The sequence below is a fragment of the Pygoscelis adeliae genome, unplaced genomic scaffold (genome assembly GCF_000699105.1).
Source record: "Pygoscelis adeliae isolate BGI_AS28 unplaced genomic scaffold, ASM69910v1 Scaffold327, whole genome shotgun sequence".
NCBI classification, from domain to species: domain Eukaryota; kingdom Metazoa; phylum Chordata; class Aves; order Sphenisciformes; family Spheniscidae; genus Pygoscelis; species Pygoscelis adeliae.
Window position 1 is genome coordinate 997,953 of NW_008825300.1, and position 25,231 is coordinate 1,023,183.

The 25,231-nt window shown below is 33.4% G+C and overlaps 1 protein-coding gene across 1 annotated transcript in view; it reads right to left on the minus strand.

Annotated features, from left to right (window-relative positions):
- NOVA1 (neuro-oncological ventral antigen 1) overlaps nt 1-25,231 on the minus strand; it is a 156,572-nt gene that overhangs the window by 4,118 nt on the left and 127,223 nt on the right. Inside the window, exon 5 of the mRNA XM_009329987.1 lies at nt 24,043-24,114. Coding sequence (XP_009328262.1) covers nt 24,043-24,114 — 72 coding nt within the window. The remainder of the gene's footprint in view (nt 1-24,042; nt 24,115-25,231) is intronic.

Consider the following 25,231-nt stretch of genomic DNA (forward strand, 5'->3'; position numbering starts at 1 on the left):
GGGTAACACTTTTCAATTTGTCAATCCTTTCACCAAAATGCTATCTAAAATCTCAGCAACAAGTCAATATAAAATACAACTAAAATTTTATTAGCAACATTCTCATGTTACTGCCTCATTATAAAGTCAAGCTTATTATAAAGTCAAGCTAATTACGAATAGAAATGCATGCCCTATAAATAAGCTTTTTCTATTTTTAATCATTTTAGATATTTCCAGTTGTTATGATAGCATCAAAATCAAATCTGAAAATCCAGCATAAAGTTAAGTAACATTTATATTTTCCACTTATACAATATGTACATTAACAATTGTAACATACCATATTGTATTTTGCACTGAATTGTTTTACAGCATATATAGAATTATTAACTTCTTTAGAATTTCAAGTTCACTGACATAAAAACAAAAGAATATGGAATAAATTTCTATGGAATATGTGGAATATCTATGTACTATGGAATAAATAAAAAATTATTAGATGCTGACTTATTCTATAGGTAACATGAAAGTATGGTATTGAAAAAACATTTAGCCCACCCATATACTAAATAATCCTATAAACACACAAACATCTCAATATGTGTATATACATATTTGTGTATACACACACACACACACTGAAATGTTCTTTAACAAAATATTTATAGACACACTCATTTTTAAGTCAGGACACCTCATAGTCATTTTAAAACGTAGTTCAAACTATCTGGCAATTTTGAGGTGCCCTTTTTTAGTTTTCCTAGCAGAGAAAGAACGAAACCATTCTTAGATTTGATTTGGTATTTGGGATTTAGATACAAAATGTATTAACTAATCTCTAAATATAAGGAATGTTCAAATTTTTGTTAAATATATATATTTAAGGGGTTTTTTGCTTGTTTGTTTGGTTTGGTTTGTTGTTTGTTTTTTAATTAACACTCCAAAAATGCGAAGTTGTATAAAAACAGAGTCACCCAAGAAAACTCAATAAAACTGCAAATCTTTTATTGTATGGCACAGCTTTCATGATTATGGTTTTGTGCCACATACTACAGAAAACATTTATCTGTCTCCACTGATTTAGGACATATTAACAGCTTCTTTGGGAGATTTTGTCAGCTGTGATTTGCCAGATTCTGTTTGGTTTCATAACCAATGTGCACAGTCCTGACCAAGTTAGGCATAAGCGCTTATGTAAGTTTAAGAGAAGAACCTAGGAACATAAGAAGGTATGAAAATACACTCTCATAACCATACATGTGATTGCAGAACTAACTAGAATATTTAATTTTAGGGCAGCGTTGTAGCACATGTAAGAACATAGCTACACATGGAACATATGAAAATCCAGGTTACTGTAATATGGCTAGGATTACTCTAAAGGATTGGTGTAGTAAAATAAAATAATGGTTTAATTCAGCCACAAAATTAAGAAGGAAATGTTCTGTATGCAACAAGAAAGATTTTCTCAATAAGAAACTACTACTTTTCTCACGTGACATCACAAAAGTTCATTTGGTTCACCACTAACAGCTCTGGTAGTTCGACAAAATTATCTGTCTAGTCAGAGGAAAGATAAAGAATGATCTCCTCCTCCTTACTCATCCACTCCTACCTTGTCCAGAAATGGTTTTGTACTTAGCTTTCAAACAACATACAAATTACGATGTGTTTCGGAACATGAATCTTGGATTTGCTGGATTAGTATGTTATATGTTTGTCTGCTTCTGAGATAAATAAAAATACCCTTTTCTAAATATCTATTTTAGAAACCGCACATTGTGTGTTTTAACTGACAACTGTCTTAATTTGTTTTAGCATAGGAATATAACACTAATATCCTTTCAAATACAATCCCTGCCAGGGTGAATATTTCACCTATTAACATATAGGACATCTTTTAAAAATATACATGTATTAAAAAATTAGACAATATGCACAATCTATTTTATACCAAGATGTCACAGAAAACATTATATTCCAATCAAAATTCAGTTTTAACAGAACATAAATACATCTGTATGTGTTTTGCTTAAAACATAAGTAAAATCCTGCTCTTCCTGAAATGAATGACAACATTTGCATTATTTTGAGATATTCAATTGTAACATTCCTGTATTTGTGACAACTGATTGAATATGTTATTTAAAAATGGAGATAGTTACTTTAAAAAGCAAAACATATTTAGGAAATTTTTTTATTTAGGTCATATTAATCTTGCTACCAATTTGTAATTCTCCATCTGTTTCCTGCATTCACTTGATTTTCCCTGGTTCATATATTGGAATATTAACTCTTTATGGCAAACATTGGTTGTGATGTATACTAATACAGTATCTAACACATTAGGCCATATTAGGTGCCAGTACAAATGGAATAAATTTAATTTTTTTTTTTTTTCCCCCCTGTAGAAGCATAAAATCCGTAAGGTCACTAAGTTACAAGGTATAAAATGATACACCAAAATTCTTGACCTCAACTCCAGTTATACAAACAGAAATTGAAAAAGCAAAGATTATCTATTTGGTTTTGTTAGCTGCACCACCACCATTTTTTTAAGTACTTAACTACCTGTCTGTCAGGGAAATTGGACAGTGCTTTTACTTCCTTTTTACAGATAAGAAGTTCAGAAAGTGATTTGGATGCAGAAGTGAGAAACCTAACTACTACTCAAAATAAGTGCTCTGAGCTATCCAATAAAGGTATCTTTGACTATGCAGGAAGATTAGGTTTCCAGGTTTGTGTGTATGCTCCTGGCTATATTGAAATTTGTGCTGTAAAAAGGAGAGTGAGTATCTAAAGCAATTATGAACATAAGCTTAAAATACAAAGGCAATTTAATTTTTTTCAATTGCTATAGGAAGAAAAAAATGGAAGGAACTCAACCTTTATTTCATGCCAAATAGATTTTATAAAAAATAAGGATGGCAATGATGACATTTGCTTACTCACAAAGCAAATTAATTACTTCCACAGGCATCACTCTTACCCTATTTGTGTTAGCATAAGCAAGTTCAAAATCAGGCTCAGCAAGTATAATACTTCTCCCCTGAAAAGGAATCAAACTGTAACAAAAATAAAAGAAACAAAGTAATTTCACTGCATATGTTTTCACTGATCCATTATTATGTCTTCAAAAGCCTTGACAAAGGTGCAACAGTCCAAGAAACTGTGGTGCTTAAGAAGGGCTCAAACCGGAGAGCAGTTTGTTGCCCTCAGTTCCCAATGAAGTCAGCAGAGATTTGATGAAACTCTGCACTTCACAGGAGGATGCTCGGTACTTGAGGAATCTCAGCCATTATGTCCAGAGGACACAATTCAAATTGCTTTAATTTAGCATTAGTGGCTCACATTCACCCTTGCATGCTGCAAAATCCTAGACTCTCAAACTCTGTATCAGCTAATTCCCTAATCCTTTTCCATTTATTGACAACCCACTTGCATAACCCCATGCTGCACTCACCTATCTCATCAGCATTGCCTACAAGTCCTCTGATTTACCAAACTGAAAGTCCTGGCTCAGTTCTGGGAGCTAAATAGCATCTACTGTGGAATGCCAGATGTTCGGTGATTATGCTGTGCCACTTCTCATCCCCTCCTTTATGCTGCAAGGAGATAATCTGCACTGAGCAGCTATCAGTGTGTATCAAGACACGCAAAATATCTGCATGGGAAGCAGAACCATGACCAAACCTGCACTGCTACCCACACTAACACCTCATGTCCTGTCTCCCCAGTCCTCATTCCCACTCCTCTCGTGTAAACGCCTCCAGCTATCTATAGCAAGGTTCCCAACCCTTTCACTTTTCTATTACCTTATTTCTTTGCCCTCCTTCTCTCTGATGACATGTGCTCTGGTTATATTCTTACTTCTCACAGCCTTTGGAGGTGGGGGGTATAGCAATCACAAACTAGCACCTTATGTGCGACCCAGCTAACACATCGCATTTACCTGGCAAAAGTAGTGGGAGGATGAAATACATGCTGACTAGCTAGATAGCAAGAATTAGCACTTGATGTGGCTGTTATGCCAATTAGATTGACCGCAGGTAAGGGGGCCAAAAAACATGGCTTTAAGTTTGAAGCTTCACATGGTGGCATGAAACATGCCTGCACTAAATTACACCAGAAAAGAAAAAGTGTCACAGATTATACAAAACAGCATCAAAATTTGGAAAAAGCAAAACCAACAATTTGACAGTAGAAGCATTTAATTTCATCATCTCCTGCTTATTCCACCTCACAGAATTGTTTCTGAAGAGATTGCACAAAAATTAATGAATGAAGGAGCTTTTTTATCTGTTATTCAGCTTTCCTCTTTCCTCTTTTATTTTCACAAGTTTAATTATAACTTATGCCATGAATCTTCTGTAATAGTTGGGTTTTTTTGTTCTATTAAATCTTTCAACTATTTGTGTAATATTATTTTATCTTCTCCTAACAGAGAAACATCTTTACAAATAAAGGTTCCATCTAATCTGACAAATTCATTCTAATCTGGCACAATTCTACATTTTACTCTCTCTAAGGCAAATCATTGTTATTCCCTTAAAACAGTATTTAAATGACTATATTCCATTTTACATTTTTTTTCTCTCTTCATTGCTCATCAATTACTTCAAACTCTTTAAAACTCCATCTGGGCTCTGGATTCTATACCTATGAAAATTTCATGGGTATATTTTAGCTGCTCATTTGACTATAGGCTTGAAGTTGATGATAGGGTACTCTGAAAGCACAGGTTCCTGTAGAGAGCAGTCACTGAAGAGTAAGAGCCATCTATCATTTCTCTGCGAGGCAGGCCAAACGCACCGCTACATGCGAGTAGTCCCATGCCATTCACCCTGAAACCAAAGCGGCAGTGTGATGAAAATCTGGGAGAAAAATCAGGGTCAACAAAAGACATGATAGAAGTCTAATGGAGTCAAGCAGGAAGACAACTAAGTACATTACAGGCAAGACAATGCCTGCATGCACTTAGAATTTACAGCCACGCTCCGTTGTATCAGGCAACTCTTGGAAAGTCCTTGGCTACATACCCAATGCCAACCACAAGTTCAAGGCAGAACAAGCTACCAAAAGGTCATGAGTCATCCTACGTGTACAGTAGGCAGAAATACTAGGCTGGTCTGGACAGGTGTTTGTTCACATCGGACTCAGGCTCAGCCTCTGACAGTAGCCTTACACAGAAATCTCTACTGATTGCACATACATACATAAGTTAGTGGAATGTCTCTCAGTAATTTCAATAGCTCTGGATTGGGTTCCATATGTGCCTATGGTGAAATATGAACTTACTTTTTTAGAGGTGTCGTGCACCGAACAAATTCCTGGTTGCTCAGTCCAAGAGTATACATCTTCTTTTTAGAGAAAATACTTAGAAGGAATACAGACATCTTTCTAATGGTCTGTTTGATATTTCTTTACAAAAATAAGCAAATATCCATAAAAAGAGAAGCAGTTCTTTGTAAATTGAGCTAGATCATAACGTAAATAATGTAAATAAACCTAGATTATAAATTAGTCTTCATCTTCACTGATTATATTTAAATTCTGTAAATGCCATTCCAATTTAAATCCTCTCTTTCTATAAAAGGGTATCTAGAACTGAAATATTCTGTGAACAAGTGCAATTGGATTATAGGAAGAGATTAGCTGCTACTTTGTTCCTCAACAAAATGCACATCTTTTTTTTCTAGTCATGTCTGTGTTCCTGAGATTTTCTTCTCATCACAAGCAGCACATATACTTGTAGTATTTCATTCATATATTTTATCTGCAATTATTGCAAGATGAATGTCATTTTGTTATTTCTCTATGTTGCTTCTTTGTGGTATTTCTGCCCTCGTAACTACTGTTTCTTTCAAGTCAATTCAAAGTTAAATTAACCCACTGAAAAAATAATATTGCAAGTAAGAGGTCTTTCTCAACTTAAAATCATACTAGATTATTACAAATATAATAAATTAAAATGACAGTGCAAAAAACAGATATTCCAAAACATTTATTTCTATCTGCCAGTACATTGCAGCAGGAGTTTGGGCCAATTCACAGTCTACTGCTTATCACAAGTGTTTATTTTGTTTCAGTTCTCAGACCTTCTCTCAGCTGAAGCTGCATTTTTCAAGGGCATTATTTCTTTTTAGTCTTAAAAACTATCATGCAATAGAAACCTAACTTCAGCTTAAATGCTCGGGAATAATTTACATCTGAAATCATGAGGCTTAGAACCTTGGAACCAAGCTGGAGAAAGGTTTACTAGAGGAAAGAATATGAAAGTTTTTTTTGCACAAATTGCTACTTTGGCTTAAATCTAGACCATTTTTCAATTAGTATTTTATATTAAACCTTGACTCTTTGGGGGACTGAAAAAAGTACCTCCCACTTCTTTTAATTACTACCTAATTATGCTTCTGCCCACTTTAAAGTATGAACATTAAGATTTTGCTTTCATGCTTTTAACTAAAGATGTAATTTGGAATGCAAACTTCTCACAGCAAGGAATTAGCAAATAATGTTCAAACAAAGAAATAAAAAATTCCTCTGGTCTCTGCTTTAGTTGCCATTCTGTCACCAGTGCATGTGTAGGCTCTAACTCATAAATAGAAAGGCTTCTTCTCTCAAAAGCATGTGCACACATTTAGTAAAAACTGGAAGTTGTGTATGGAGAGAGAATAATTATTAAAACACTGTTGGTTATACAGGTGCTTGATTTTATGAGATTATCTAGTTCTGAACAAAGTATTATTAAAAATTTACACACGCATATGCACACACAAAAGTCTATGAGTAGTTTCATGAGTATCCCTCATGAAAACATGATTCAAAAGTGTGGGCATGGAAGAAACCAAATCCTCCATGAATTCTCTATGATACATGGTTTTAATAACATAGAGAAGAAACTTAACTTTTCTAATTTTTTTCTGTGTAGCATAAAAACAACATTCCATATTTTATGCATTAATGTTTCATGAGTTTCAAATTACATTTTCAGAGAAGTGTAATGTATTTTGAGTAGCTTCATTTATACTTTTCACTTTTTTATAATAAAAAAAGAAAAAATGAGCTGGTTACATACTGAATTATACAAGAGCAAAAATTCATAGAATTTCACTCAATTACAGAGTATGTAGTATACATAGAAAATTAGACATCTATATTGACTGCGCCGTTTTTCAGATGAAACATCTTTTAAGATGACAAAAAGCAGGAATACTAACTGCTCTGGCCAGTAAAGTCTGAGTGACACTTCCAGTGACAGTAGAATGTTAACCCTATTCTCTAGCTAAATGCACAGAAGTTCCCCCTATCTAAAAATCTCCCTTTTTTTCTTTTCCTCATCTAATTTGTTGCATGGTGTTCTATGAATACCTGCCAACGCTCCACAGAGTCAAGGACTGGTGCCACAAAAGCATGAATATTTACAGTACTATTGAGTATAGCAATTTGGGATGCTTCTGACTGAAAGACACCATATAATTATAATGTAATTTCATTATTGGAATTGCTTAAAAGACACTTCTCAATACAAAATAATCTACAAAAAAGTAGATAATGTACATTATTTTAAAACCAAATATGCCTCACTGATGGTATCAAGAAAACTCCCACTGTTTTGCATTAGACAGGATCTAACTTACAAGCTCATAAAACCCACTCCAGATTCCAAAGTGAATTGATCTTCCTGACAGAAATTGGGGCAAAGGTGGTGTATCCCTTTTTTTATGCTTTCCCAGTCACAAAAACTATAGATGTTACTTCGGCTCCTCAGGGCTATTAACTCATTGTCCAAAAAAGCATTGAACTGGTTGCCATTAAAAGAAGTCACTTTCCTTCTTGCTCAAAGCCCCTTGAGATCTTTTTATCAGAGGTCAAAAGAGAAGGAGTTTGATGATCAGGAATAGGAACTTTATGGTTACTCGTATCAACAGGTTTGTGATTTCCAAAGGAAGAGGGTAAAGTGCTCAGGAGATATGACAGTTGTTAGTCCCTTTCTTAAAATACATTGTTGATTTCCATATTTTAGTATTCCTATACTCACAAATATCCACCAATTTTGCTATCACAGCTATCATATTCTGATTGTTTGAAAACTGAAGTTTTAGTTTAGAAGCTGTGGGACTGAAAAAATGGTAGAGATTGAAAGAAGGACATAAAAGAAAGTGCAACTAGCCTTTACCTAAAATCTGCAACATCTTTTTATTCTGAACTGAGAAACGAGGCAGACTTCAAGAATATAAAAGACAGTACAGAAACAATGCAGTAAAGATCAGAAGGTATGTAAATTAACATAAAAATATCAAATTTCTATTTCCAAAGAACGATGGCAATATAAATCACCCTTCTACTAACAGTTGTCACATAGAAATACAGCAATTTTTTAGTCATTTCCTTTGTTAGATATAGCGACAAATTCTGCTAAACACACTTTGGTTTTGACAGATGGCCAATTGTAAACATTTAGATTTTAATCACTTCAGTTCATCACAGCTACTAAAAGATTTTAGAACCATGCACCAGTTGTTTCTTCTGATCCTTGCTTGGACTTTGTACATATAGGAGAAAAATATTATTGCTAAGATTTAGCGGTAAGTATATATATAAGTATATAGCCATTCATCAGTTGTTTTTCTAATAACAATTAAAAAATCCTACACTTTCATGATTTTTTGAAGAGTTCTATCAATTCAACTTTTAACTGATCACAACAATCATTTCTTTGAGAGAGAGGACACTTGTAGGAATTTACTAAGTAAGGCCATTTTGATAGTAACAGCTTAGAAGTTGTGAAATGGAATCCTGTATACTAGGAAGACAGTCTCTGTGATAAAAAATACAGCCCAAGATGGGATGGATGGAGAAGAAGGAGGAGGATAATTAGTGGGAAACAGATTAGAGAGACAACTGAATATACTGCAGCTGCAATACACCACACCACCACTGCTGGAAAAGCACGTGGCAAAGGTAAAGGTTCAGCCAGTCAATGCTGTTAAAATACCAAACAAGAGTTTGGTATCACTAGTTCACCTCAATCTCATCAGTATTTTACTGGACACCACATTAGATTTACTTGTTGTTTAGAAAAAAGAGGGTTTTACACTATTTTTGTGCCTAAAACTTCTGTTATTTATCAAGTGTTTCAATTTCTGCCCTGCACAATAAAAACCCTATATAATTACACTTGTACATCCCTCAGCATTTATCTAAGTTCACTTTTCCTTTACTGTGCTCAGATAACATCAATTTTTTTTTAACCGTTACATACAGAGGATATTAGTATCTCTATATTAGTATCTATAATATGGTTGGTATAAATTTAGACACAGACAGCTCATGAAACAATCCACACTTCTATTGACGAGCACTGGTTGGTGGAAGGACTTGATCTCTCAGTACATGAAGTGGCTCACTGGCATGGAAAACTATTACTGGTATAGTGTTTGACATCTAGAACTGGATTTTCAATTAAGCAGGACATTTGTTTCAAAAGAACTGAACTTATGGACACAAGAAGACAGCTAGTAATGGAAAAAATGTACATTCCTTTCCAGGACTTCTCAGGACTCTAGCAATATTATTTTATATGAAACAGGAAATTAAGAATAATTTTTAAAAATGCATACTTAAAGTTAGACTCCTAGATACTTATTTAGGCATCTTAATCCAAAAAGCATGCTTGCATGTTCGGCAAATCCAATAGCCAAACCATTTATTTAGAGGATTTTAAAAATCCTAAATTCAAGCATGCATTTAAGAAACTCCTAGCGATTACATTCTTTCCCAATTTTGAATGACGGCTGCACGCCCATGTCCTTTTTCTTGAATGTCTCCTTAATAATCTTGTAACGAAGAATTTGTGAATCACTGATCAGGGATATAATTACTCTGTGTAAAAACTTATTCCTTCTCATCAAAGTCCATTATGTAAACTATTCTAACATGAAAAAGAAGAGTGGAAGGTACCTTGTTAGGTCTAGGCACTAAACTGTAATGACAAAATGTTTTCTAAGAGCAATATAAATACAAATTTTCTCATGAGTTCTTTACTTGATTTAGTAAACAACAGTTTTCCTTCAGATATAAACACATAATAAGATGGTAGAGCCAAACAGTTTTTAAAAGGAGGAAGATTTTAAACACTCACAACATCTAGCTAGGCACACAATTAAAAAAAAAAAAAAAGGAAAGTTCTTTTTACCATTCTCACTGACATAAGATTTGATGCAAGAGCTCAGAGAAATGTAAATGCATGAAGTAAATCCCAAACCAACTGAATATATCACTACTATATATACTTTGAGGGAGAGAGAGAGAGACACTTCTGTACTATACATATATACTTCTATATGTGACTCCATAACACTTGATTACTTTTAAGGAGAAACAGTCCTATTCATTTAATATCTAGCCAACAGCTCCAGCTCAGTTAGAGAGTACAGAAGCTACTTATTCAGCAGTGCCTCTTTAAATTATTTGTTCGTGATTCAGCTGATTCTAAAACCAGTAAGGAAAAACAAAAGCAAATGAGTTCATATGGAAGACATGCACATATTCCTACTCTATACAGACACAATGAATGGAGCCATCCCTTCCCCCCCAGCTCATCATGTCTTAGAATCTCACAGCTGCAATCATGTCAGACATAAGTATGCTTATGCACAAAAACAAATGCAAGCTCTCCACATTACAAGATCATGGAATTAAAAAACCCAGTCTAACACAGAATTACTTCAAGAGATTCTCCAACCTTTCTTTGAAACCAAATTTCTGCTCTTAACAATATAAAGTAATTTAAATAATATGTCTTTTAACTGAGAGATATCTTTTATATTCAGTCTATATTTAGTTACACACATAGAGATAAGAAAAAGACAAAACAGGGCATTTTTAATGGTGTAACTTGACCTAACCTGGCACTAGTTTTGCACATGCTCTTTACTCGCACATCACAAAATTGTAAGATAAAATGAAAGCTAAAACTTATAATATCATCAACCAATACACATAAAGTAAACATGGTGGAATGATAAATTACTTGCTACATTTCTAACTGTAATAAACGTGACAAAGGGCAACCAATAAAGGTGATAGAAAATGAATGTACTGTGTCTATATGAACACCTTTGAGTTTTCATGGCTATAAAATGAAATAATAATAAACCCTAACATCCCCTTCTACATTATTTGTAATTAAAATCCTGGGGTAATTATTTTGTTCTCCATTCTCAGCAAAAGAAGAAAGGGGAGACACACGTGAATTAAAATCCTTTTGGTAACCCCATTAATGTCTCAGCTCAGTGAAAATAAGAGGATATTTATTCATGTTCTGACCTACAGATTGTTCTGTATAGCTTCACGGTGTTTTTCACGATAAAAATGGTGAAAAACAGCAAGAAATTTGGCTTATGCAAAACGCATCTGGTCTATCTAGAAGAACTAGATTAATGGTATCAAGGGCTATGGCTACTTTGCACCCCTGGCTTTGCAAAAGACAACCAGCAGCAGAGGCTTGATCCTTTCTGTATTCACTGTTGCTTAACTATTAAAAAAGGATTTTGTATAGCAAGAACTACCCAGTGAAATTCTCAGGGATGCTATCTCATAGATGTCATTTGAGAATTGTTTTCAAATGAGAAAGGAAGTAAAGGACAGTTAAAGATAAAACATTTAAATAACCATATCTCTCTAGGTCATGAAAAATAGTAATTAGCAGAAACTTTTATTAGAAAAAGGACATAGTTTCACTAATGGGTGGATGTCTTTAAACTTAATAAGCACTACTACAGGACTCCATAGCTCTCTAATGCTAACAAAGTCTTTTGAAAAGCCAATTCAAAACCTTCCTCTCAGAGCCTGACATTACGTCTCTGACAAGGATCAGAGAACAGAACAAGGTAATAGCAAGCTGCTAGTCTCGGGAAATATATCAATAACTACAACTAAGTTAAGTGGCTGGCTTAGAACTTAACATTCACCCAAGTCAATTTATATGTATATGATTAATTTATATGTGTATCTACTTTCTGGTTCACCCTTTTGTAAACTTGTAGTTATACATTTTTAACCAAGATAGCCACAAGGGAATAGTAACTACTGGTAGAAGAGAAAGAGAATACTGGAGTAAGTGGAGGCAATGACAGAAATTAGCAATTATTTGAGTAAACAGAAACAAAAAGATTGATAGGTGCTAATACAGGCCAGTTATGAAAGTCAACCTAGCTTATCAAAAAAAGCTATAATTACAAGAGACAACTGAAGGTACAATTGCATCCTCCTTGTTAAACATGAAGATCTTGGATTTAGGTCATACCAAATTTAGCTCAGTGGGGAAAATTGTATATATTTATTATTAAGCCGTATAGTTGCAAACCATATTGTCTCCATACATCTGTACTCAGGGTTATATTTCTCATACAATGAGAATCTGTGGAGCCAAATTTCATTAAGGAAAACTATAAATAAGCAACAACAACAACAAAAAATAGCAACTTTTAAGATTTAATTAAGCATTACGAAAGCTAGGCACAGACAGTACTTGAATATAGATAACTTGCACATAATACTTTTGGCTAGATAATCAGCTAATATAGATGTTCATATGGAAAAAAAAATGACTCATGCAAACTAAGGCTGTGGGGCACAAATGTTATATATGGCTGTATTTACACATATACATCACATGTTTTTATACCTCTATTACATATGTGTAATACTGTGTGTGCATTAACTTGGAAAAATACCTTTCCAAGAATAAATTTGGAGTCAGCATCCTCATAAGTTGGATTTAAATCTCTCTTTCTAAAGATACACTGTAAAAGAATTTGCATCTAACTCTTGCCCTGATCTCAACTCCTATGCACACTATATACATATTCTTCAGCTTCCAAGGGTTACAATTTATTTTTGTTTTGAGAGAAAAGATACTGACAAATACAAAAATAAAAATAAAAAAATGAAAGACCTGTCTCAAAATGAGGTATAGGTGAGGAATAACCAGTTTTGATTTCATAATCAAATTTGTCCCTTTTATTTAACAGCTGTTCACTGTGAACCCTGTTACAGTAAAGACTGTTTTTAGACAGAGCTCAATAAATGCATTATAAATTATTATAATCTCAGAAAGTTTACAGAAAACGGCACACAACCTGAATTATAGTTTTGATTAATATTACTATGCAATATTATTGCTAACAATGAGTTTTATTTTACTATTTCAACAGTAAAAATAAGTTATATTTCAAATATTCTTTTATTAATTTTGAAATGACAAAATGCTTTTGGTGATGTTAAAAAGCATTAATTTTGCTGAGCCCTCTGACATTCAAATTGACAAGTTTATACTCTTTTCTTTCACTTTTATTGATTTTTTTTTTCTTACCATCAAAACAAAATTCAGATAGGTCAAAAAGAAAGGCTTTCTGTATTAGTAGTATAAACAGTAGGACAATTAGCAGTATAATAAAAAATTTGTATTTCACAAGCCATGTATTCAGTTAACTTCTTGTCATTACCGTACTATATTTAAGTAATTCCATTTCGGTTTGAATAACAAGTACTGAATATTACATAGGCTATGGAAAATCATTACATTTATGAAGTATCTGCTGTAATGATAGCACTTGTAGTTAAGGCATTTTACAGCTCATATTTTGTAACTAGACTCCTTAATAAAAATAAACCTAGCAGGAAGGTATCTTTATAATAAAAAATATTTTCGTAATAAAACATACATGAATTATTGGCATTAGTAATTTCTAAACTGAATTCTTAAATTCAGATTTCAAAACATAACTTTCATCCCATCAATGTTGTAATCTCCTCCTTTTATTATCCTCATTCACATGTGTTCCTATTAATGTAAGGTAGGCATAATTTATGATTTACTTAGAAATTGCATGCAGTAAAGACAACCCTCAGTGTATACACACACATTGTGTACAGCCAATCAGCCTTTACTGTAAATGTTAATGTAAAGTGTAGCATTAATTACCTAATTACTTTTGACATAATTAAAGCAGGAATTGATATAAACCAGCCTCTTAAATGCTCAAATACAGGTGAAATATAACCTGTGAAATGTCTTTAACCAACAGATATCTGTTATTTCCTTCTGTTTCTAAAACTGAATGTGATAATACTGGTTCTAGACAATATTTACACAGTTATTTTACTAAATATTTTAAACATATTATGATCAATAAATATTTTGCAAAGATCTGCTTATCTTTTGACTTGATTTCTTTTTTTCTGCATCACTTAATTATACATGAGCACTGGTGTGCAGAAGATCTGGAGGAACTGTATTTTGCTTCAGTACTCTTTAAAGAAGGTCATTAATCACAGTTTAATCTATTTCATAAACCAGTTTTATTCCATAAAGCAGTAACACTTTGAAAGAGCTTATATGGAGACTGCATTTCAGTATCTCATGGGTAGGGGGCAGCTGTTAATTTATCATCACAATTATTACAATTCCTATTAAGAGAATAAAGTGGATCTATCAACATGCATTTATGTTTTGGTTAAGTGAACAATAAAATTACTCATAAAAACCTGAGAAGCATGGAGATCATGTATTAGGTTACTAGAAAAATGAAAGAAGAGTTTACACTGCAGTAGAACTGCCAAACTGCAGGCTTTCAGAAACTTTAAAGAAATAGAAATTTAAACATACTCTTCTAACCCCCTCCAAATCACAGGTGCGAAGTTCAACTGAATGAATAATTAGTCATGTAGAAGTTTATTATTGCTGAATAATGGGGGGAGGGGAAGAGTCCAGAAAGACTCTGATCTCTAAGGCTGCATTTGCTCAGGCGCCATTTGAGAAGCTGGGGGAAACAGAAGGCCAAACAGCCAGCAGTCACTCTCTACCCCCAGACAAATACTCTTCAAGGCTACAAACTGCAAAGATACAAATGTAAATCACTGGGACGTAACAGACCAGTGGACTCAGCCCCTGGACATTTTGAAGGATGCTTATTAGAGTCTATGGTCATGATCCTCCCACTGATCCACTATTTGCAAACTATGCCTCTGAATCACTTATTACTTGTAGGGAGTGTGATTTATTTTCAGAAGGAAAACAGAAACAAAAAACCCACAAACCCAAAACCAACAAGTGTGAAAATAACTACAGGCACAAAACTAGAGGAAAATACTGCTTCTGAATAAGATGCAGTTGCATATTGTTTTGACTGCAGGGTAAAGGTATTGACTATGTTAAGTCTGGGATGCTATGCTACGGGCAAAGATCTCAACAGATGCACCTTTCTCTGCAAGAGGAAAAGCCTCCCACCTCTTATTCCCTATAGTGCAGTAAGTCAACCAGCTTCTTTCTATGATTTGTATACAAAGAACACTCCTTTTTCACACAAATCAGGCAGACACCTAATTTAATTGGTGGGTTTGTCTCACATCTATCTATGACTTCTCACTGTCTGATGAATTCTCAAATCATGCAAAAAGCAGATGACGCATCTAGCATACAGCCTGCAGGAAAGTGCAGTGCGTTGTTGCACTATCGCTACAAACAGCTTGGGAAAGTGATGATGTTTCAGATGGCACAAAGAAAATATTAACTATCATATGCTCAGAGCAGGATCTTCTAAGGCTAGGCCTAACCATGCCTCACTCAACTTACCTCTAACATGTCAGAAAAATATGGTATTGCCTTTTCTACCTTATAGTCTGTGCTGTACAGGATCTGTGCTGGTGTGACAGTAAGCTCTGTAACCCCAATGTTTCTTTCCACATTCTTATACAACTCTTGATCATATAAATTCTGAACTCGCTAAGAGCTGCTAAATTGAATTCTGAATAGTTGAAAACTTAGACTCTAACCTTCATGTGACTGATACAGTACACAGCAGAATAAAGCAATAAAGTCATCCAGATTTGCATTCTGGAAATTGCTCTGACATTCTGTTTTCTCTGGGTTGTTCAAACAGCAAAGAGTGCACTAAGTGATTTTCTGACTGTATACCTTAGAGTATGGTTGGCTTTTTTGCCCAATACTCGTTCTGAATGAAACAGTATGTCAGCAAACCTGAGTATTAAGGACTCAAGTCAAAAATAATCTTGGTTAGACCACAGACTTACATGCTACCAACTTTCACTCTAGTTTACATGGGATGGAACTTAAACATGGAAATATCTGGCACTTTATAACATGCCATTTATTTTCATTTTGTATTGATAAAAGAAGTATGCTTAAAACAGTTGGAACAAAGAAAATGAAAAAAATAAACACCCCTTTGCACAGGACATTTGAAGACGTTTGTCATATTTTGACAGATAAGGATGTGCATTCTCCAACTTTTATGGGTTTAATGATCCTTTTTCATAAGCAGATAGGACCTTTTCTTAGTACAAGGACATGGACAAATGCCAAAACCTACATATCACATCTACAAATATCCTTAAATGAAAGAACAAGATCTTCAATTACAGAGTGAGATTTTTTTTTTAACTCTTAAACAACTTGACTAAGATATCCATGTGAGTCTAAAGCAAAACCCATTTAATCCAAAGAGCATTATCTTTTTACACATTCACTCCAAAATATTTTAAAGTGAATAAACCACACACAAATCATAAGCGTACAGGAAAGTGTAATAACTTTTCTCCCAAACCTCAGTATGTTCACAGAAGTGACACTGATTTAAAAATAAAGAGATCAAGAGCAAACTTTATTAAAGTCGCACTACAGTAAAATTTATGTTTTCTAAAACATCTTAGTATGTTTCCAAAATTCTACTTTTATTCAATTACTTTAAAAAGTTTTAAAACCGATGACTAAACTAAAGATTAAAACCAATGATAGGCTAAGTCTTCATAAATGCACAACAGGCATGACCATGTAATATCTTATTAAAATCTGTTTTCTTACAAGAAAAAAAAAAGTTTGTCTTTTTGTTTTCTCATATTTTTTCTAAGCTTTATTTTTATATGCTTTTTTTCTTTTCTTTTTTTCCTTCCGATTTTTATTTATGGGGTAAAAACAACAACAAAAAAATCTAACAACGAGGTGGAGTTCAAAACATGAGAAGAAATTGATTTAAGACATGTATCCATTTTAATAGAAAAGGAATAGTAATGCTGTCCATTACACTGAGAAAGTGTATCTTCTTGAAGAGGGGATGAAATAGGAAGCTAACTGATTCCAATTCTTTTCAAGCATAAAATCAAAACAAGATACACGAACCTGGAATCACGTTTTTACTTACAGGACTGCAACTGGCAGATCATTCATGACATCCTATGAATGATATGCCAGTAGTATTCAGAGACTTAGCAGTGAGAAGCTACATCTTTCCCCATGTCTCATGAATGCTCCTGAGAATATTTCCCTTACATTTAAGAAAGGAACAATAAACAGTGAACCCCAAAATTGCTGTGTGGTGGGAGAGAGGAGAAGAAAGGAAACAAGTAAATCAATATGAAGGAATATGGACACAAATAATTACCTACATAGTTGTCGAAAGGGGAAAAATTGAAACAGACAATAAGAAAGAGTAAAAAACCCAACAAACTGATTTGCATATAGTATTTAAAATTGTTATTTAAAAATCTTTATAGCATCTAAAAAAATTATATTTTAAGGAGACAATGCAAACAAAAGCGTTGAGCTCAGATACTGCAAAATATTGGGAAAAAGTGGTCAAAGAACAAGAAAAATATAATAAAAGTAATGTATTAACCTGAGAACCAGAAAAAAATGTCTACAGTTAGTCTATGGAGCATAGGTTACTTCTGCTTAGAGTTTAGCCATGAAACGAAGCATTTCAGCTGAAGAGCAGCAGGGAAAGGTTACCTCTGAAGCACTGGAATCTCTACTGGAGTCCACTCACTTGAACAGGGGAATAATCCTCCCTAGCCCTTTCTAGATATCTTACCTCAAATGTTATTTTTTACGTGCCGTCCACAGTGTGCCATAGGCAACTTATAATCAAAAAAGGAACTGTGTCTTCTTAATAAATTGAAACAAAAAGGTCACTTCATGGAGGTATGAATTTACAATTGATAAAATTATCTACAAATGTGAAATGTAAGGGTTTTTCTCACACTAGAAAGAGAAGTATTTTTCTAACTAATGTAGGCACTTCCATTCAACCTTGTTACAATGCACAATGTTCAATGGGCAGCCAAAATTGTTACTGGGTAAGTCTATGATACCAATAGCAAGACCTAAACAGAAAAGAACTCTGAATGTGAAGTTGAATAACTACTAAAACTGAAGATGAAAGTCCTTGCTGAGACTTAACCAAAAAGATACATTATGTTGAGAAATTATGTGAAGAAATTTTCTGTAGGCAGCAAAAGTATACCCTAAGTTTGGGGAACTTCCAGAAAAAGTCAACAAGATACAGGGCTTATTTCTTCAACTCTATTCCCCTAAACATCATGATGAGGTTCTTACAGTTATCATATAGTTCTGAACACCACTGCCACACCAAACCTGATTTCCTTCTCACGCATCTACTTGTGAATAAAAAAAAAAGGTTTGATGCCATAATTAAAAGAATATATTTGTTTAATATATTAATAACTTATTATATTTGTAGTCTTCATGTATTTATAATTTTAGAATCCGGTGCCCTAAATTCTTTAGTGATGGGTCCATATGAAACATTGTCTATTAGATGGAGTCTCTTTCAAACAGCATATTACTTTTGTGTGTGGAACTCAGATACCATCTTCTGGATGTAAATAAAATGGTTGTATTTATCAATGACCAATCTGACAGGTTGAAAAAAGGTCAAATTGTTATCTCACAGAGAACTACCATAGCAAATATTCTGAACAATCGAATTAAAGTAATAACAGTTTTTTAATTCTACAGCACCTTTTATCAGAATGCTAAATAACTTTATATTGACTTTGCTTTTAAATACACGGTACTGAGATTTGGAAAGATCAAGTGATACATTCAGCATGAGTCAATCTGTGACAGACCTAAAAAGAAAACAGATTTTCTCAATACCACTGTAAGAAATGACATTAAAATTAGGGAATTAAAATTAGATTAATATTGCAGTTAAAATATCAGAGACAGAGTATCTTAAATAACCCTCATGTCAAATTGTCAAAGGCAAATAGAGATAGTATCTCGATGGCCTACAATGGCTATCTAGTATCCTGGGATCATCATTAAAACTCACTATTTGTACTTCAAGATTAAGGTACTGATAAAAACTTTATCATTTGAAGTTGGATATTATACATATTTTAAACTACCATGTCCTAATTATAACAGAAGACTAAACCAAAGCTTTCTTTCCTATTTCTTCTTTCACCTCCCACAGAAATTACATAGTAAATATAAGTGATATGAGTTCATCAACCCTTTAAAAGCTGTCAGTGTGCTTTACAGACAGCCTCTATTTTCAAATTCTACCTCTCCATCAAGAATGAAAAGATTATACTTCTGCAAGTCGTTTTACAGACAGGGATAGGACTGTTCTTTAAAGTCAGAAAGAAGGAGATCATCTACATCAATCATTACAATTTAGAGATATCAATCTCCCAATTCCTAGCTATGTGTGTGCTATTATATCCCATTGCAAGCTATAGATTTTGCATAAAATAAAGAGATAATATGAGCCAAAAGTACAAATTCCTAATACCAAGACTGCAACAGCCACACACTTGTGCTGTACCTACTAGGTACAGGCAGTACCAAGAAAACTGGCTCAGTCCCATCATGTAAAAAGGTTGAAAAGTACTATTACAGATATTGCAGAAACCGGAGGACGTAGATATGCTCCAAAAAACTATAAACCTTGAGGACTGAATGGACAAATCCTACACCTATCTGCACTCCACAAAATTTATGTTACACTATATTAAATGATAAAATAAGAGTTTTATGTTCAACAACAAAGCAGCCAAATAGAAGGTATAATTGTAAAAAATGCAAATGCCATGGGAAAAAATAGTACATTTAAAAAAGTAAAAATAAAAGAAGGATTATATAGTTAATGACACAAAGTTTGTGATGATAAATCCTATTACATTACTGAGCTTAAGCCTATCTAAATTATAAGGAAAGGGGAAAGGACTCCTACCCATCACTCTTCTGACTCACTTGTAAGTGGGAATGTGTGTTTTGGCCTTTTATTCTCCTACAGCCATTAGTAAAGGTCAGCAGCGATATCAGTCTCATGGAAAAAGGGAGGATTGGAGAAGGAAACGTGCAGGGGTTTGCAACTGCATTTTTAGGTGTACATCGAATAGACAAAGAAGAAATACAAACTTTAGGTTTCTATCACTCGTGTTTCTCCCTCTAAAATAATAGTAACATCAGTAAAGCAGGCAGATAAGAAGAAAAAAGAATCTTGTAAACAAAAGAAAATATGTAAATCGTTTAATTATAGAAATACTTGTCTATCTAATGTCACTGTTAAATTAAGTATTAACTGTTAAAATAAGTATTAAAACTTGTACCTTTACAAGGTACTATAGAGGAAAAGCAAGCATGTTTTATATGATGTTTATGGTGTTATTCATCACTTTTGAGATGAAACTCCCACTTGAAGTGTACTGTGGAAAAGTAAAATTGATTTCCTCCTTCTGGTAAATAAAAGTAAAGCTATATTCTGCCAGCTCCAGAGGCGTTAGCAGAACAGTTTTACCACTGTAGCTATATGTCTCTCAGTGTTCTGTTATAAAGAAAGCTGACAAAGTTCATGAGGGGGTAACACAGAAGCTCTCAGTCTAAAAGTACAGAAAGATTGAGTTCTTTTCAGTGATAGACAGACAGGAGGGGGAAAAAAAAAGTTATTTGAAATGTCCCTAGTTCTATTGCCTCTTTGGTTCTTTCTTCCTTGGGAAGTTTGCAGTGTATGAATTTTTAATTTGAACGAAGGCCCAAGGAAGTTCTACTGAAAAAATAAACAAGACATTTACAACAATAGTATTGACAGATCTATCTTCTTGGAACAAAGAACTAAAGAAAAAAACACTTCCAACACAGAGGTTTCTGTTGCGTCCATGGCAATTCAGTATAACACAACACATGAAAGTTCTGAAGGAACTGTTTCCTTCCACTATATAAGACATTTTAGAGACTATCCTCTTCTTGAGAATCATAAAACAAGTAGTTTCATGAACATTGGATTTTTCAAAAAGTAACAATTCAACAAAAGCCAAAATTGCCATACAAAGGAGTTATGATCTCATCTGAATGCAGGCAAAGTGAGTCATTAAAAGGAAGACATAATGCAAGCCAGATTTCCTGCCCAGCTTCCTCTGACCTCTGTTGGCAGCACTATTTTCCTCTTGCGGTAAGAAGTGTGCCTAGAAATTGTTCTTCCCACTATGCAAGCTCTGTCAGGAGCATATAACTGACATGCTCGTGCAGCGGGAAGGATCACATCATCAGGTATGCTCATCAACACACATCCTCGACAGTTCTCTAAACACAATGACTGATGGGGAGTCCTCCAACCCAGTTTAAAAATCTCACTCCAACAGCAACCCAGCATTAAGCGTTGCTTAAACGTTGCTTAATCCCTTTACTAAACTTTAACATAAAATATCGCCTTGTCATGATTAAAATATTATAGAAAATTGAATGATCTTAAGCCTGATATGCTACTATATCCACACAACAGGGTGTGCTGTGGATCTATCTTCCACCTTAACACTAAATTTCCTGAATCCCATCCAGTTAAATAAGCTCCTTCCTATTATTCTAATATAACATCTTGTGAGAAAACCCATACCTGAATGGTTATTTTCTATTGAGAATCATCTTACACAGCCATATATCAAAACAAGCATTTGTTGTTGTTCACTAATACTCTCCTATTGGGTACTTACATGACTACTGACAGGTTTGAGATTACTGTGTTGGAACCTATTTTCATGTGACAGCCGCAGTGCAGATACTTGTCGATATACTGGTGCTGAATGCTAATCACTACTACAGTCTGGGAACAATTGCCAGCTACGTCACTTATCACTAGAATGAACAGAAAGGACTTAATTGCCTTATCATGTGCTTTGTGCTTCCTGCTGGAATGGCTAGAAACCACTAGGAAATACTAGAAGGAGTAAAATAATTATAAACCAGTAGGAATTTCAAGGGTTAATGATAAATGCGGTTCCATAAGTCATTTAAGGAACTCATTACTCTTCTTCATCTATACAATTTTAATGCTATTCAAAAGAGATCTTAATTGTTTGTATGACAACTGAATTGAACACAGGTTATGAAAAAAATGCATTAAAAGATGTAACATGGGATATAGGCAGGACACAAAGTATACATTTCCCTTAGTTTGGATATTCAGCTATATCACTTGACAATATACTGATAGAACAACTTTATATAAAAATAAGTATTTTTAGCTATTAAAAAGTCATTTAAAGTTTATACGCTACACTACAATTTTGATAATTAAAAATTCATAGAACAGATGCAAAGTAGGTACTTCTCTGATGCTAATTAGATAGCATGCTCAAATAGTATTTCCTGTAAATAAAAAGCATCTCTTCCTTTTTCTCCAAATAATGATCATCAGGGTATACTCATAATTAAAAAAAAAAGTGGGAAAGAAGACACAGAAAAGAAAAATAGTAAGAACACTTTTAAAAAGATACGTGCACTCAACATTTTCAAGACCTTCTAATGGAAATACACAAAATACTAAAATTAAGAGAGAGAATAAAGGCTGAACAGAGTGTTCATAAAATACCCCTAGCTGCTGGCAAAGATTTTATCTTTGTCATTTAATGATGATGAAGCCAAATAACTGTTGCTGGAATGGAAGCAGGCTGATGAAGAAGGCTTTCAAATTTAAGTGAGGGATATTGCAATTTATATTTTTCTTAGTAGTTCTTCTATCTGTACAATTTCTCTCTAAATTTCATTACTTTCTGTATTAGATGTCCCTTTCAACAGATAGTCATGTGTTGATCAAAAATGTGATATATTGCTTTAATATGCCTGCGTCCTGTTGTATGTTAAATTGTTTGTTCATAGAGCCAGCAAGTTCTAAGCAGTTCACAAAATATCAGTGGATCAGTACTTAATAACAATGTTAACTTCCAGGGGAAATTAGGTTGTTGTGAAGAAAACTCTTCTGGTATTTGATCTAATTCGTGCAAGATCTGATAGAAGCATTCAGCTAACTTAAATAAACAGACTGTGTGTTAAAAACTGTCAGCACATACTGAATACTTACATTATTTGAACACAAGTACATTAAGTTTAACAGTACATTTAAAAATGAATAAGGTATTTCTTAAGCATGAATCAGTTCTAAAAAGCATGGTATGAAGTAACTTTAACAATTTTCATAAGGAAGGCAAAAAGATACACAGTATGATGATTTGTGGACATAATGAACTGGACATGTTTTTTTTCCAGTTAAAAGAGAAATAAATGAGTGTAATTAAAACACTGCTAAAAGCACTGTTTATGCATTTAAAAATATGACATGAATTAAACTTACTTAGATGTGTTTTTAGAGAGACTTAATTTTACTTCGTTCTTAATCAATAAATTTTCATTTCAAATATATTTTTTATTACATACACGATTTAAATAATGCCCCTATATTACTGTCCACAAACACATTTCAAAATTCTTAAAGTAAACAAACAAATAAATAAAGAAGTCTGTTTGCCATTCCTAGGTTGACATCCAGCTAATTAAGCGTGGTTTTAGGGGTAATTCTATTATAATTTATAAATGATCCAGGAAGTAAATACGTGTGTGCATATATACATAAACATACGTATACCAAGAGTTACTCTGTCTACAAACACACCAGCATGTATCCTTGCTATTTATTAATCAAATCAAATTAAAAAAGACTATTTTACAAGATATTTTGCTTTCATCAGAGATTTTAAAAAGACAACAAAACAAATTAAAAGAAGAAAAATGTTTTCCATTCAATTTACCAATTTCTAACAAGAGTTAGATATCTATGGTTATGGGTGTATATATGTGAATGAACGAATAAATCCTTAACCCACCATATCTTTTTCTCCAGTTTGCAAGCTGTCACCCGTGAAAAGTATGGTGTAGATGGTAGGATGATACTGTACCTGATTGGCTCTGGAGGTGGTCATGGGATCAGATGGAGAGGACTTGGTGGTAGTTGGGGAAGATGGCAATGTCTGGGAACAAAGCAGTTCAGGAGCAAATCAACCTTTACAAGCCTTAGACTGAACAGTTAAAAAAATAAATAAACCAACAAAAGTAACATAACTAGAAAATTAAAATAAATAAAAAACGCCTAAGACAAAAATCTTTCTCCTACTCATTGGAACTTAATGGAATTTAAAGTCAATTGGATAAATAATGCATGTAAATATGCATGCTTATGCATGTAAAAACAAATTCATGACTTGAAATCAAGATGGTGAACTCACTCAAAAATATGCTGACCACATGAGGAATATATTCTTTCCTCTCTCCTCCTCTTGGGGAAAATGAAGACTATAGCAAACACAAATTCCAGCAAGTTCAATGAGCACACTAGAAACAGTTCTCACTCTACAAACAAACAGGGCCAATGTCTGAAAGAAGTTAGAGACATTTACTTTGGCACCTTATAATGCACTATTCTATAGCACGGACTATAGCCAGCAAACGGTGTTACATTTCTTACAACAATTACACTGAAGCTACTGAGTTTTTAGCAATATACTAACTGCTAAAATATTTATTGATCTTTTTTAATCAAGAGGCAGGTGAAAAAATGTAAACATCAATCTCATGATGGATGAACATGCAACTAATACCTTCGCAACAAATTACTACAATATATTTGTGATTAGCATTAAAAATGTTCATTTAGTTGAGCAAAGGTTAATAACTTATCATCAGGCCTGTGTTCAAAATAAACACAAAAAAGAATTAAGACTCATATTTATTGATCATGTTTTCTAAATAATATACATATGCTTAACATTAATTCTTGAACATATCAAAAAGGCACTGCTCTGTTTAGAATTTTTATATACACATTTCTCTTTTTAAAATATTAGATCCTGACAGAATAACTCTTCTTTTCTTTTTATAAATGTAGCGAAAATGTAAAATTCCAATTTTCAAAACATAACATACAGTACTTATTCAAAGCATGTTTTCTGACATCTTTGTAATATATAAATATTATAAAATATCCAAAATTACACTACTTTTACTTTAAGAAATAAGATGTTAAAATGCTATACAATGTGATTTATCATATGGTCATATAATTACTAACAAAAACTATTTAGAAATAAA